The sequence below is a fragment of the Felis catus genome, chromosome F1 (assembly GCF_018350175.1).
Source record: "Felis catus isolate Fca126 chromosome F1, F.catus_Fca126_mat1.0, whole genome shotgun sequence".
Taxonomy (NCBI): domain Eukaryota; kingdom Metazoa; phylum Chordata; class Mammalia; order Carnivora; family Felidae; genus Felis; species Felis catus.
Genome location: NC_058384.1, coordinates 15,968,483 through 15,985,446, shown reverse-complemented (window position 1 = coordinate 15,985,446; position 16,964 = coordinate 15,968,483). Strand labels below are relative to the sequence as shown.

General features: G+C 37.0%; 1 protein-coding gene across 3 annotated transcripts in view; it reads left to right on the top strand.

Annotated features, from left to right (window-relative positions):
* RC3H1 (ring finger and CCCH-type domains 1) overlaps positions 1–16,964 on the top strand; it is an 87,991-nt gene that overhangs the window by 40,645 nt on the left and 30,382 nt on the right. For all 3 annotated transcript variants that reach the window (XM_023247906.2, XM_023247903.2, XM_023247904.2), the window contains exons 3-9: positions 832–952; positions 1,639–1,878; positions 2,325–2,500; positions 6,199–6,399; positions 9,891–10,023; positions 14,635–14,753; positions 16,752–16,864. In XM_023247906.2, the coding sequence (XP_023103674.1) occupies positions 832–952; positions 1,639–1,878; positions 2,325–2,500; positions 6,199–6,399; positions 9,891–10,023; positions 14,635–14,753; positions 16,752–16,864 (1,103 nt within the window). The remainder of the gene's footprint in view (positions 1–831; positions 953–1,638; positions 1,879–2,324; positions 2,501–6,198; positions 6,400–9,890; positions 10,024–14,634; positions 14,754–16,751; positions 16,865–16,964) is intronic.

Genomic DNA, 16,964 nt, shown 5'->3' with positions numbered 1-16,964 from the left:
CATCGGAGTGAAAGAACGACTCACAGAATGAGAGAAAATAATTGTAACTCATAGATCTAAAAGTTGTGTCTCAGATGTAATAAAGACTCCTACAACTCAATAATAAAAAGGACATAATTTTAAAATGGGCAAAGATCTGGACGCCTCACCAGAGAAGATACACGGATGGCAAATGAGCTGATGAAAAGTTGCTCAACGTCATTTGCCACTAAGGAATTACAAATTAAAACCGCGAGATGCTGCTACACACCAGTTAGAATAGCTTCAAGGTCCAAAACACTGACAACACCAAATGCTGGTGAGGATGTGGAGCAACAGAAACTCTTATTGCTGGTGAGAATGCAAAGTGGTGTAGTCACTTTGGAAGTTACTGCACGACTCTATGATTCTGTTTACATGAAACGTCCAAAATAGGCAAATCCACAAGAGCCGGAAAGCCAATTAGTATTTTCTTATGGTTGGTGGGGAGTTGGGAGGAAATATGGGAGGGGTGACAGTTAAGAGTATGGTGTTCTTTGGAGGGGTGATGAAAATGTTCTAAAATTGTAATGGTTACACACCTGTGAATATACTAAAAACCATTGAATTATATATCTTAAATGGGTCGCCTACATGGTATACAAATTATGTTTCAGTAAAGCGATTATAAAACCAAAATAATGCATTCAATTTAGTGTGTTAGTATAGAAAAGGTCTTTTGAAAGGCTTCAGTAAATTTAGTGGGAGTTTTGATGTTACCACTTTAGAGTAGCAGTGCATAAAATATACTTAATAAGACATTTGTTTAATTAATTAGTGTGTACTCATACAGACCTTTTTTTTGACCTCAAGGTCCCTGAGCAGCAGCCCATTACTCTGTGTAGTGGGGTTGAAGATACAAAGCATTATGAGGAAGCCAAGAAATGTGTAGAAGAATTAGCATTGTACCTGAAACCACTCAGCAGTGCTAGAGGTGAATCAGATGCAACTATCCATGCCAAATAAATGTTTATGAAAGATGCTTTTCTTACCATAACAATGGTGGGGTGTAAGTGAATGTTAATGAAATTCACTTATTTATTGTAAGTCAAACCCACCAGTAGTAAATAATATCATTACAAACCATTCCAAGAGATGAATTTAAAGTTTATGTGATGTTGGAAACATTTGAATGAGTTGCAAAAGTAAGTGTGAGTATACTAGTGGTTTCAGGAGGGCTCCCCGCCATTTGACAACTCTGGATTATCTGCCTTCTTTTCAGTTTTATATGATGTGCCATAGAGAATGTAATAAACTTGGAAGTTGCTGTTACCGCCTTGCCATTATGGCTTATTGTTTCAATAGGAACGTAAAATTAACTGTTATGAAATAATATGCCAGAATTATTAATTTTGTCCCTCCATGGTTGTGATGAATAATAATATATTTAATGTTACAATGAATATTATTTTTACATGATATAACAACTTTTGTATATTTTTAAAATGAAAACGAGGCTTTTATTTATATCATTTTATCTCTTGTTTATTTTAAATATCCTAGTAGAAACCAGAGCTGTTCACATATCCATGAAGTCAGTCAGCCCATCAGAGGAAATTTTTTTGGACTCTTAAAAGCTGCATTGTAAACCTAGAAATAACTTTTTACTCTCTTTTAAAGGAGTGGGTCTGAATAGCACTACTCAGAGTGTTCTGAGTCGCCCAATGCAGAGGAAGCTGGTGACTCTGGTCCACTGCCAACTTGTGGAAGAGGAAGGCAGGATTCGTGCTATGAGAGCAGCTCGATCTTTAGGTGAACGAACAGTTACAGAGCTCATTCTTCAACACCAAAATCCTCAGCAACTGTCCTCCAATCTCTGGGCAGCAGTCAGAGCTAGGGGCTGCCAGTTCCTTGGACCAGGTATGTGATTAAAGTTTGATATTTATTATGCCAGTAATTCTAAAAGTATGGTGTCAGAACTGTAAGTGCCATGTAGAAAGACTAGTTCTTTGCAATATCTGTTGTTACAAAATAATATCCCACTTGACAATCATGGCTTGGGCAATTCCATGTCAGTTTTTTAGAGCATTTAAAACTTTTAATGGCGAAAGTTTTCATTTTGATAGAAATATTTCTTGAATGTATTAATTTTTTATCTGTTTTCTTAAGTAAAATATATAGAGTGTAGTATAAAATTGCCCCAAAATAGTTAGAAAGTATAACTGTGAATACTTTTTGTGTTTTTGTGTTGTGTTGCCCATTAATTAAGTGGCACCTGCAGAAGTTTTTGAGTATTGCCCTTCTAATAAATAGATGTGTCTTATCTTTGCATATGATAAATTCTGGTTTTGCCCAACTTTTCCTAGCAATGCAGGAGGAAGCTCTAAAGCTGGTTCTCTTGGCCTTGGAAGATGGTTCTGCTTTGTCAAGAAAAGTATTGGTTCTCTTTGTGGTGCAAAGGTTGGAGCCACGGTTTCCTCAAGCCTCTAAAACTAGCATTGGGCATGTTGTCCAGCTCCTTTATAGAGCCTCCTGCTTCAAGGTATGAACCAGGGAACCAGCGTTACATTTGGGCTTGAAAGGAAACCTTGTGTTTTTCCCCAACTTAAATAGTAAATCTTTGAGTTCAATAAAGTTGCCCCCTCAGAAAATTTCAACATTTCAAGAATGTAGATGGTATCCTATTAAAGTTAAATCTTGTTACATTGAATTTTGTATATTAGATAGTGAACAACATAAACCGAGGCTTATATAGATGTTTATATTTGAAGAGACCATTAAATTGTGTCATTTCCCCGCTGAGACTATAAGCAGAATTGGTCTGAGCAGAGAGTCATTGAAGCAGGAAGAAATTTTATTGGGCTCTTTGCTCCTGCTATAATTCCATATACACAGTGGGGTTAAAACAGTACTGGAGCTCCATTTGCCACTTTCTTTTCAGTGTAGATAGTAATGCTGGACTTCTTCTTTTGTATCCCAGATTGAATCAGCACTGCTTCCAACATTGGTGCTCACTATGTATCATTTATTTTTCATCCTGTTTTCCTGACTTCTTAATGTCAAGGCTTCTTCTTCTAACTTTTTTAATGTTTATTTTTGAGAGAGAGGGAGAGGGAGCCTGTGTGCACAGCTGGGGGAGGGGCAGAGAAAGGGAAACAGGATCCGAAGCGGGCTCCCAGCGCTGGCAGCAGAGAGCCAGCCCGACATGGGGCTTGAACTCACAAACCATGAGATCATGACCTGAGCTGAAGTCGGATGCTTCACCGACTGAGCCACTCAGGTGCCCCATCTAAGGCTTCTTACTTCTGACACAACACATAATTAGTACTTCATGAACCAGGCATGCCTCTGAAATTGTTTTAATTCATACAGCCTATAAGGAAATCCATTCCTTGGTCACTATGTCCCCTCATCTGACACTCAAACTAAAGAATCCTATGTCCCACTATAGTCTTGTCTATGTTCTCATTTTCTGAGAAAGATGAAATGGTTCACAGAATCAACAGGAAAGCATACCAATTTAATTAAAAAATTTTAAGCTCTAACTAAATGCCAATATTCTTAAGTTTCTTTCTAGAGACAGATTAAATATATATACTGAAAATGTGCTGTGGACTCCAGGTTTGTACCCAACCCTGTCCTTGCCGTAAGCACCTCTGGAACTGTGAGAAACTCTAGCCAAAATAACTCCCAACTGGTTCAGATTGTCCCCGAATAACAACATTTGTTGTAATGATTGTAATAACATGATTTTACAGTGTCGTCTGGAATACAGTTTAGAATGTCTGTCTGCTTCCAAAGTTCTTTGTTCTCTACTAACAGCACCAGACAGATACAGTATTGCAAGCTTGAAAAAGAAAATGAAAGAAAAGGAAATCTAGCCTTCTCCTGTGAAGTAGTAATCCCTACTTCCCTACTGTGAAGTAGGGATCCATAAACCCTAGAATACCTACAGTGAACCTCTTTCTTTCTTTTTTTTTTTTTTAATTTTTTTTTCAACGTTTATTTATTTTTGGGACAGAGACAGAGCATGAACGGGGGAGGGGCAGAGAGAGAGGGAGACACAGAATCGGAAACAGGCTCCAGGCTCTGAGCCGTCAGCCCAGAGCCCGACGCGGGGCTCGAACTCACGGACCGCGAGATCGTGACCTGGCTGAAGTCGGACGCTTAACCGACTGCGCCACCCAGGCACCCCAGTGAACCTCTTTCAATCCTAATTGGAAGTATTAATATAATTAAAAAGAGATTGGAAGTTGCAAAAAATCCAGTTTTTCACTTGAGTCATGATTATGTTTCTTTATTCTATTGTCTGCCTGCTTCTCTTGCCGGTAATAATGTACTATTAGTACATATTAACTAAATTAACTAAACATATTAATTATGAGTTATTAACATTTAATATAATATTAGCAGTTATTAACAGTTAACATAATATTAACAATTAAACATTAACTAAATTAACTCATTTAATTCTCTAAGCTTTTCCCTCCTCCTTGCAGCTATATGTGTCCGTATAGCTGTGTTCTAGTTATGTCCTTTTAGCATCTCTTTTATTTCCATTTGAAAAACCTTTTCAAACTGGGATAATTCTGGTCCTTCTGAGTACAGTTATAGTTCCAGGAGTTACTTTAGACATGCATCTCTTGGAAATCTTTGATTGTTTTTAGTTAAAAGAGTTTTGAGAGCCAAGTCCAGGGAACCCTATTATATCATATAGAAAACATTCTACATTTTAATAATATTTAGCTTATATTGAGAGTATGTTTTTGTACATACTCATACACGTGTGGTCTTTTGACTTGCCTTTAACAAGTCAAACAAGTCTTTAACAAGATTTTTCTTTTAATCAGTTGGTCTTTGTACGGACTTAGCTAACAAAATTTAAGTTAGACTTTCTTGGAATAAGAATGGAATACATTTTAAAATATAATGTCAGTGTGACCTAGAAATCTTGACTAACATATTCTGTAGTTTTTCTTTGATGGAAAAAAAATGAAAATTTTCTACTAGAGGAAATTGAGACCTTACGAGAATAAAGCAATGATTTTTAAAAAAGAAAAAATGCTCATGCAGTTATTGTGAAAAAAGCAATGTATGTTTCTTCTTCATAACTGTGGATTATTACTGTTGGGCTTGCTTGGCGTTGAGCTAGGTGGTACTCCTAACAGAGCACCATTCAGATGCTGGTGTGATTCTAAAAATGAATAATCTGTGCTTAGCTTAATTTTCCATGGAGTTTTGCAGTCCAGGCCACCATCAGAAAGTGCAAAATACTAATGATGATAATATCTTTTAGTGATTAAAATGATTAACACTTATTGAGCCCTTAGCATGTGCTAGTCAGTGTGTTAACTTATTAACCATCATATTGACATATTAACTCATTGAATTCTCTAAGCTTGTTGAGGTAGTTACTGCTGTTATTTTTGTTATATCGTTACATTTTGAGTCAAGTGGGGTTTAGGCCAAAGGCTCATCTCGTCCAGGATCACCTGTATCCTAATATACTGTAGAATATATTTTACCTTAACACACATACGCGCGTACACACACACATACACACACACACAGACACACACGTGTATACACACACACAGACATATGTATATATAAAAAAGTAGGCTCCACACCCAACATGGGGCTTGAACTCATGACTCAGACCAAGAGTCACATGCTGCCACTGACTGAGCCAGCCAGGCGCCCCACATATTTTCTTCTTTTCAGGAATGCATATGAAGGAATGTCTGCGTGTTTCAGTTGGTTGAGTGTCCTACTCCTGATTTTGGCTCAGGTCACGATCCCAGGGTCGTGAGATCGAGCCCCATGTCGGGCGCCGTGCTGAGCCTGGGGCCTGCTTGGGATTCTCTCTCTCCTTCTCTCTTTGCCCCTCCCCCACTTGTGCTCATTCTCTCTCTCTCTCTCCTAAACAAATAAACGTTTAGGGGGAAAATACATACACACATTCCTACAATTTAAATAAACTGTATATGTGTTAAGGTCTATCTAATCTTGGGACTTTGCCCCAGCACATAGTCATTCTTTCTGTAAGTCCTATTCAGAAGAGTTTGACATCTGTAAAGGGGGAAATGTTTTACACGCAAAACAGTGTGTTCATTTTATCTTGCTATTGTTGCTAAAAGAAATTTGTTATATTAAAAATTGTTCTCTGTATGTGTTCATGTAAAATACAAACTCATTTTGTTTCTTACCTGACTCATGAGATTATGTGTGTCTTACTAGGTCACCAAACGTGATGAAGACTCTTCTTTGATGCAGCTGAAGGAAGAATTTAGAACCTATGAAGCTCTGCGGCGAGAACACGACTCTCAGATAGTGCAGATTGCCATGGAAGCAGGCTTACGGATTGCACCAGACCAATGGTCCTCATTGCTTTATGGAGACCAGTCTCACAAGTCTCATATGCAGTCAATCATTGACAAGGTAGACCCTTTTATGTTCCTTACTTGGACACATCTTGGAGTTTTGATAATTGATGATTTAGTAATTTATTTATTTAACAAATGTATGTTAGAGTGAATACCATATGTCAGGCTCTTCTTACAAGTTATGTTATCTGTAGCTGAGTATCATAACTAGTCACATCATTACCAGTTTGTTCATATAAATTAAATTGATGTACAAGTGACATCATTCATATAAGATTTCACTATAGGGAGCCTGGGTGGCCCAGTCGGTTAAGCGTTCGACTTCAGCTCAGGTCATGATCTCACAGTTCGTTGAGTTTGAGCCCTGCATCAGGCTCTGTGCTGACAGCTCCGAGCCTGGACCCTGCTTTCCATTCTGCGTCTCCCTCTCTCTCTGCCCCTCCCCTGCTCATGCTGTATCTCTCTCCCCTTCAAAAATAAATAAAAACATTAAGAAAAAAATAAAAAGATTTCACTGTAGTGTTCTAACGCTTTGTCCTACACTCTTTTGTATTCTTCTTGAGTGTCTTCCATCTCTATTGTTGTTGCCTCTCTTTCTTCTTTCTTCTCTGAGTTTTAATCATTGTTAAATCATTAAGCCCATTTTCTAAAGGCCTTTATTGTCTTCCTATAACAGCCATTTAATGGTCTGGAAGATGTATAAGTTGAGATTTCTTAAGATTCTCAGTCACAATAATTTCACATAAGTTACTGAATCATTCTAGGTTTGATCAGATTTTCAATAAATGTATTTCTACTTTTTCTGTTCTTTGTTATGATATAAAGATCACTAAGAGTACTAGAGTAGCTCCATTATTGCTGACTCTAAGAACTGTATTTAATTTTGTTAAAGCTAGGGTAATACCGTAATTGTTTTTGTTGTAATTCAACATGAAATATATGAAAGTGCAAAAAAAAAAAAAGGTCTTAAAGCAGCATGTAAATATATTACGTTCAGTAATAGCATTAATTTTTACTATTTTACCTTAAATACTTGTTTTCATTAGAACCCACCTCACAATTTGCAGAAATTAAGATCAGTATGTAAGAGTAGTCTAAATACAATACTATTTAACACTTACTGAGAGCCTACTAATGCCTCGTGGGATAATCATTTAATCCTTTTAATAGACCTGTATTATTAAAGGTCTTAAAGGTATTATTAAAGGAAACAGAGGTTAAATACATTTCTCCAGGGTAATATAGGTAATCAGTGATGGGGCTGGATTTGAACTCGGGTATAGTGATTCTAGAATCTATGTTCTTAGCCACAAAATCTCTTTCCGGACTATTCTGCCACTTTTTTTTTTTTTTTTTTGGCTGTTCCCGAAGATAGGATTCTTTGAATGAGTAGTGTATTGATGTCAAAGGACAGTTGCAAAATGTGTTTTATAACTGCCTGTTACATAATTTCCAATGTAATATATTTTTGTCCTATAAATCTTTTCTAGATACTTTTGCCCAAATTCTACCTCCAACTCCTAGGTCTGAAATTATGCAGCTGACTGATGAAAATGTTTTGAAACTTTAGTAATGGTCTCTTATAGGAGTAGCTATCTACCTCTGAAGAGAAACTTGGCTTGCTTTTATAAAGATTCTCTAAGGAGGTTGACCTTTTTGTGTGAACTAGACTATATAATTTATCCTATAACAGTATCCTCACATCATGAGCAGTAGTTCGAATAATATCCAGAGACCTTCTTACAACAAACTGGTAAACAAACTTTGCAGTGTATGTGGCATCTTTTCATGCAGAGCAGTAGAACTTTCTGTGGTAATGAAAATGTTTTATAAATGCAGTGTCTAATTGGTGATCACTAACCACCCACAGCTGTTTAGCACCCAGAATGTGAGCGTGCAACTGAAGAACTACATTTTTATTTTATTTTATTAATTTAAACTTAAATAGCCACTTATTGCTAATAACTACTGTGTTGGACAGTGCAGATAATTTATTAAAAGTGATATGAAAAGCAATAATCATAGTAAATTAGTGGACAAAGAAACATGAACTATCAGTTCACAAAGAGGAAATACATTTAATTGATAGGATAGAACTCAACTCCAGTAATAATTAAATACACCATTAAAATAGTGACATAACAAATATTGCCTATTATATTAGTCAAAGAGACATATATTGCCATACATTGCTGATGGTTTGTAAAATGTATTACAGATCTTTTGGGAAACAATTTGTCAGTGAATAAAAACAAAATATTCATGTCTTTTGATCAAATTTAATCTTGCCAGGAACTTATTTTAAGGAAATAATCCAAACTTTCAAAAATGTTATGAGCTCAAAGGCATTAAATTGCTACATTATTTATAAAGGAGAATATATGCAGATTGTTAAAGAAGTTGTCTATCTTTCTGCTCAGAACTCCGTTACATGGCGATTAAAATTAGTTATTTCAGGACTGATACTCTCTACAGCTGATATATAACATTCAATTTCTTTAAAAGTCAGTGAAATATTTTTATTAAGTCCTGGTGGTGGATACATGGGTGTCGTCATTATATTAGACACTTTGAAATATTTCATAATGAAAAGGGTAGCAATATAAAAATGCTTTTGTTATAATATTAATGGTAGCCAAAACCATAAGTTCATAAATGGCTGATTATATAAGTGTATAAAAAGCATGCTAAGATGAAAAAATTGAATAAAGGCATGTGAGCATTCAAATGATAGTTCTGTTATTTTTCATGTTTTTTAAAATGTATGCTTTTTTTTTTAATTACCTTTTAAAGAGTGATCTTTTGTGGGGAAACAATTCTGATCTATATTAATAAACTACATAGAGAGCTAAATGTTTCCAAGTAAGACCCTTTAGTCACTATAACCTAATCACTTTCCCCTCTTAAAGTTCATATGTGTGTCCATCTTAGGAGAGTTAATGTGAGAAGTATGTCATAAAGCTTTAGAAAAATACACAATCTGATCGCTTCCAGGAATCCCAAACCATTCTAAGATTTTTTTTTTTTAAGCTGGAGTGGACTTTTGAAATTATTTAGTCTGTATAGCAATTGGACTTCAGATTGAGTCTGTAAAGGTTATATCCAGTGTCATGATCTTTGGTCAGTAGTAGAACTTGAACTCAAGCTAGTTTGATGGAATTCAGTTTCATTGTTCTTGGTATTGTATAGCTTTATCTCGAGACTCCAGATTTCGGTTATTTGGAAGCACTCCAAGAGCCAAACTAATAGTGCTCTAAGAACGTAAGGTGGTAAGAGTCTACTTCCAAATTGAGGAATTGAGAAAGGTCTCACATTTGAGGAATGTGCATCAGAGGGAAGAGAGTTTACAGTATGTCAAGCTGTGAATGCAGGGAAGTGCAGGCTTTGTTGAGGCAGCAGGTAATCCAGTCTCTAGCCAAAGCATGGAATGTGTGGGAGGGTAAAATTAAAGGTAATAAATTGCAAAAATGGTTGCAATATTTTAAGTAATTTTTATTTTAAAAGGATTATCTGGTTTTTGGAAAGTTAATATTTTTCTTTTTTAAGTTGCAGACCCCAGCGTCTTTTGCACAAAGTGTTCAGGAACTAACAATTGCTCTCCAGCGAACTGGAGATCCAGCAAACTTGAACCGACTAAGACCCCATTTGGAGCTACTGGCAAACATTGACCCTAGTCCAGGTAAATAAACCCAAGGAAAATAAGTGGACTGTCCTATGTGTGTCTCAGTGCTGCTCAGTGATTCTTTTAATTATCTTTTGTTGCATTCCTCAAGAATTTCCCAGAGTGGTTACTCCAGACCTTTTACACAGTATTTAAATTTCTGACCACGATCTTGTCCATCTATCTCTTTATTGCTTCAACTAACACTTAATACTTTTTGCCGTACTGCTCACTTGACCAGGAAAGTAATTCACTCTGGGATCCTTTTTGTTTTCTCTTTCTTGCATCACAAAATTATGCTGTATTTACCATTCTCATCTGCTTTGACAAAACTCAAGTTCTCTCATTTTGTCTCACTATGTATGTGTGAGCTTGAGTTCACCCATACGTCCATACATACACACATACATATAGAAATGCAATTCTATATATATTTCATATTTTTCATATGTCCTTAGTTGCATTTTCTTGGTCCCAGATTTTTCCTTCTCTGTAATAATGGTGTCTCATTCATCAAGTATCCTCTCTTGCATAGTTTTACTTTATCAGCCCTTTTCCTACTCCTTCCCCTTGACCTGAAAATCACTCAACCTTCATTTTTCACATCTAAGGTATTTTAAAATCCTTATGTCCTATTGCTGTCCCTGTGTTTTATTCATGCTGCTTGGCTAAAACTCTTAACATTCACTAGCAATTTATCCCATTTCTTATTCCAAAGGCTTCTTCTCAGTCCTCAAATTACTTGGTTTCTCTTTAGCGTTTGATGATGTTGTTAACTAATTTCTTAATATAGAACTTTCCTAGGGCGCCTGGGTGGCTCAGTCGGTTAAGCATCCAACTCTTGATTTCAGCTCAGGTCATGATCTCTCGGTTCATGAGATCGAGCCCCATGTCAGGCTCTGCTCTGGACAGCATGGAGCCTGCTTGGGATTCTCTCTCTCCCTGTATACATGCTTTCTCTCCCTCAAAACACAACAAAAAAACTCCTGATCCCTTATTATAAAGATATGCTTACTTTGACCACTCTTTCCTCTCTTGCCCACTGAGGAGTAGGCCAGTTGTATTCTTAGAATTTTGTTTTCTCTGCATTCTATTGGTGATGGTCATTTGTTACTCTCTGCAGAGAACAGATTCCCAAATATCTCTAACGCTGTTATCTCTTCATCACTCCAGACTTACTTTACAAATGCTTTCTGAGATTCTCCATCATCTCCTCTTTGTTCTTCAACACAAATTCTTCTTCACTTGATACCAGCTCTTCCTGTATTTTCCCTGTTAGATGACCTCACTGTCTGAGGTATTTACATTTAAAACCTGAGTCTTTTGTCCTAGTTCATATCTTTGCCTTTGACTTGCTCTACATACCATTTCAGACAATAGGATCTATCTTTTTTCACAATCTCCCTCTATCCCATGCCTGTTAATACTGCCTGGGTGAGGGCTGCATTATTTTCCCCAAGACCAAATGACTTCCATTTTCCTCTGTTCTTTTAATTCTTCCAATCCAGTCCACTTACTGCTGCAAAATAAATCACATCTCTGATCTTATTTCTTTGCTCATAAACTTTCAGTGGCACCCCATTGCTTTATTGAATAAGGTTTGGAACTCTTGACAGTGGCCTTCAGGGCCCTCCGGTTTTTATCAACGTACCTTAATAGGATTTACTACCAAAATTGCTTAATCAAACCAGGTCAGATATATTCCTAGAACTCAGTCATTTTTCTTTTTTCACTACGGTGCTTTCTTATTCTGAGCAATCAAAAGAGCACTTCCTCACGTTCACTGCCCCACCCACCACCAGCCTGTCTGTCTGCATTCCTGACAGTGTTTTCTGCTCTCCTTGTGTGACAGTGGATAAATTGTGCCTCTAAGCTAAGGCCCCTCTCTCATCTCATGTTCTAATACCGTTTTGACAAGTATGTCACTCCAGTATCCTCTTTTTTATATCACCAAGTTTCCTTCTCTGCTAGAGTATTTCTGTCAACAAACACAGCTCCCCGTCCCCCCCCCCTCCTTTTTTTTTTTTTTTTTTTTTTTTGCCTGCTGTTGGACTCACTCCAATCAGGCATTTATCTCCACTATTCAACCAAAACTGCTTTGTCAAGGTCACAAGTGACTTCCATGTACTTAGTTCAAACATCACTTCTTGGTTCTCATTTTATTTGACCTGTTAGCAGCATCTAATGTTGTTGTTCACTGTATGATCCTCTTTAACACTTTCTTCACTCGGCTTCTAAGCCACCACGGTTTCCTTCTCATTTTACTGGACCCTCCTGAGCCTCCTTTCTGAGCTGATTTCTCATCTTCATAGCCTCTAATTTTTGGATTGCTCCCATAGTTTAATCCACGTATCTCTTTTCTGTTTATACCCATTCCCTAGATAATCTCTAGTCTCATAGATTTAAATAGTATTTATACAACTCACAAATTTACTATATTTCATCAGTTCTGAAGCCCACATTTTTTTCAGATCTTAGCATTTCTGAAATTGGGATGCATCTGTATAAATAATGACATGATAATCTAATTAACAATATATTTTCTGTTTTGGTGACACATAAAATAATGGTGTATGTAGCACTTGATTTTGAATCTGTGAAACAGGAGCACCCGGGTGGCTCAGTAGGTTAAGCTTCCAACTCTTGATTTGGGCTCAGGTTGTGATCTCACGGTTCGGGAGATTGGGTGCCACCACATCGGGTTCTGCATTGACAGAGCAGAGCCTGCTTGGGATTTTCTCTTTCCCTCTGCCTCTCTCTCTCTCTCTTTCTCTCAAAATAAATAAATGAACAACGACAACAAAAAACGTATCTGAGAAACATGTATTATATCCAGCCCAAACCTCCTTCCTGAATTCTTTTGTATATCCACCTTCTCGCTCAATATCCAGAAGGTCTACTTGAATGTCTAGTATGAATTTCAGACTTAACCTGTCCAAAAGTGAGCTCTAAGCACTGCTCCCACCCCACTCCCATTTCTTTTAGTGGCAGCTCCAACCTTCCATTTCATTTTCTCCGTGCAAACACCTTAGAGATCTCCATAACTTTTTTTTCTCTCATATGTACATGTGATCCAACAGCATATTCTGTAGGCCCTCCCTTCAAAATCCATCTGCTTATCACCTTCATTATTACCACTCATCTCTCTTCAGAGATTATGGAATAGCTTCCTGTTGTCTGTCTGTTTTTAGCATAGAAGCCAGAGTGATTCTCTTAACCCTCTACTCAAAAGTTCTCTGATGGTTTCCATCATTCACTAAAAGTGAAACTCTTGCCCGTGACCTACCAGGCCCCACATGATCTGGGGTTCTTTACTTCTTTCTAACCTTGTCTCCTATTCTTTTCCACCTGATTCATTCCTTTCCAGTTTCACCTCTACAGAACATGCCAGGCATCCTACCACATCAAAGCCTTCTCACTTATTCTTACCTTTCCCTAGAACATTTTTCTCCTGATATATCCACAAGACATACTCATGCCTTCTTTCAGGTCTTTAATCAAATGTGACCTTCTTAAGGAGACCTTCTCAGGCCACCCAGTCTAAAGTTTTACACATACCCGTCCCACTCCCCGTCTTTGCTCCATTTATCCAAGTCATCGTTATGTAAATAGTTTGTATTTTGGTTATCTTATTGTCTGTCTCCTCTCTTTCAATATAATGGATTTTTGTTTTGATCACTACTGCTTCCCCAGCAACTAGAACAATACCTACGACTTATTAGTAGGTATTCTGAAAAATACCTTTTGTATGACTTTTCTCTTCACCTTCTCTACATCTTCATTTTGTTTCCAAGTGAAACTCCACGTGTCCTTCAAAGCCTCATTCACTTGCCATCCATCACCTAGAAGTCTTTCAGAATGTCTCCAACAGGAAGTTATCTATTTGTCTTCTCCCTTCTTTTTATATTTTCTTTTAGAGAACATATTTGTGGTTAACTTTTCCTTTATAAAATCACAGCGCTGGCACTGGACAGATACTTACTAAATGAAGAAGATATGTAGTAGAGTTGCTTTATATAGTAACTCTTCTATTAAACTTCGTAAACATTCTGTTTACCAATACTTGATTTATGCAGAATTTCAAAATGGACATTACAGATTGGTTAGTCCACTATTAAGTTTTGTTTGGACCGCACAGTATGGATCTGCATAATATTCTGAATTTTTTAGATTCTGATACCTACAAACTTGGTAATTTTACATGAAAATCTCAAATTTCAGTTTTGCTTAGGGAACAGTGTGTATCTGGCAGTGCTAGCTTTGCATCATCACATCATAGCAATCCACTAAAGTTGACAGGTAACCACAACCATAGATGTGGGACATACTCCAGTTCAGCACAGTCCCTGTCACTCTTCTGTTGTCATTTCCAATACTAAGGGTCTAATGGCAGTCGCCATTTATTGTCTGGTGTACTTAATTTCTTTATGTTAGCTTCCCTGTCCCTGTAGTTATTTTAGTTTACAGTCCATTCCTTAAAATGATGTTTAGGCAAATAAGTTATTACCTGAAAAGCTACATGAAGCCTAACTTGATTTCACTGAAGTTCTGATACTAACTCTTTTAATTAGTTCCATAGTGGGAACGTCAAATAGCATCACTGAAAGATTTTTTTAATTTGTTATGTAGATGCTCCTCCTCCCACTTGGGAACAGCTAGAAAATGGGCTGGTGGCTGTGCGTACGGTGGTCCATGGTCTGGTAGACTATATCCAGAACCATAGCAAAAAGGGAACAGACCAACAGCAGGTAAGGGGAATGTTTGAAACTTAGAAGTAAGGCACTGTGGATGTTGTGACAGATACAAAGCCGACAAGATGACATGAATATTTTGAGACTATGACTGTAGAACTGTAAATTAGTATGGTGAGCAGCCAATTTAATGGATTAGTCTAGTAATCTTATGTGGCAACAATGAAATTAAATAATCCTGTTGATCTAATGTTGTATTGGAGTCATGTTTCACACTGAATATATAGCAGCATTTGATTGTGTGTAAAGGTATGTATTTAAGTAAATGATTCTCTTTGGTTCCTATTCTATTTCAGTTAGACAATATATATCACTTTTTAATGCTGTATCTGTCCAGTACTGTTCACACATTTGTAAATACTTTTTCCATAGCAGTATTTTAACATTTTTTATCCATATAATGTCTGTTGTGCCAGTGGGCCAAATTTTCTTCAAATACTTTTTTTTTTTTTTTCAACGTTTATTTATTTTTGGGACAGAGAGAGACAGAGCATGAACAGGGGAGGGGCAGAGAGAGAGGGAGACACAGAATCGGAAACAGGCTCCAGGCTCTGAGCCATCAGCCCAGAGCCTGACGCGGGGCTCGAAATCACGGACCGCGAGATCGTGACCTGGCTGAAGTCGGACGCTTAACCGACTGCGCCACCCAGGCACCCGTCTTCAAATACTTTTAAATGAAGTGTATGGCAGTAAAATGTAAGAGCTTATGTTATGGTTGGTTTTTAATTTTATTCCCAATAATTTTATCTTGCCCTCAGGATTCATGTTAGAGTTATTAGATCTTCTATTTTGCATTCGTAAGCTTGTGAAATTAAAATTTTATATTAATTTATATGGTTCAGGTAAATATTAACAATAGCTTCTCCGGGGTGCCTAGGTGCCTCAGTCAGATAAGCATCTGACTCTTAATTTCGGTTCACATCATGATTAGGTTCGTGAATTCAAGCCCCACGTCAGGCTCTGAGCTGAACAACACGGAACCTGCTTGAGATTCTCTCCCTCTCTCTCTCTGTGCTCCCCACCCCTGAAATAAATATTTAAATTAAAAACACACACACACACACAGTAGCTTCTTCAATATTTCTTTTTTCTTTGAGAGGCAAGAAATATTAAACATATCCTGCTGAGTTGCCGGGGGCGGGGGGGGGTGCGGGATGCCTGACAGGTTCAGTTCGTAGAGCACTCTTGATCTTGGGATTGTGAGTTCAAGCCCCATGTTGGGTATAGAGATAGCTTAAAAGTCGTTTTTAAAAAGTATTCTGCTGAGTAGAATAATATGGGTACAATTCTTAAATAGTCTAAGCATAGACCAGACTTTATTTTATGATAAGAAATAAAGATTAAAAACTTATTTTTAAATCTCTGTTCCATTAGACATCATAAAGAATGTAACAAAAATAAGATTAATCTAAGTTCTGCAAAAAGTGATAAAATGCATCAAATTTCATTTAACTTAGTATTATGTTTGATACCTCATTAACTCCCCAAGTCCATCCTCCATGTCTTGTATGGGAGTTGCAAATAATAAGTTTCATTTGTACTTTTAGAAATATTGTAAGTCCTTGATATGTTCTTCTGCATATCAAGAATTGTTTGCAGAGTATTTTTCAGTTATGGAGCCTACTATAGATTTGTGTTGTCTCATAGGAAAACATAATTGGAAGTATAGCTATACTAAATATTGTCCAAAACAAATATTAGGACATACATTAGACATTTGAAGGTCCTAAACTCCAGTGGTTTGTCCATTATAGAACCTGGAAAGAAAGTCATAAAGCCCTTATGACATTTAATCCAGGATTTATGTGATGTTACATGTTTGAGACGTTATGCCAACATATGAAAAAATCAGGACTCCGTTCTTTTAATTAATTATTTTTGGACTCCTAGACTTTAGACAGAATGACTTTCTAAGTGACTTTTTGCTCTGCACAGTCTAGATAATTGTGTGAGTTAGTCTGAGGTCAGCATCTAATGTTTTAATTTTGGTCTCAGCCTCCACAGCACAGCAAATATAAAACATACATGTGTCGAGATATGAAGCAGAGGGGAGGATGCCCGCGTGGAGCCAGCTGTACATTTGCACACTCACAGGAGGAACTGGAGAAGTAAGTGTAAAGGTTATCAAATTCAACTTTCTAATAACTTGTTATAAAATAAGGTAGAGTCACTAAGTAGAATAATTTGCCACTGTTGAGAAACAGAAAA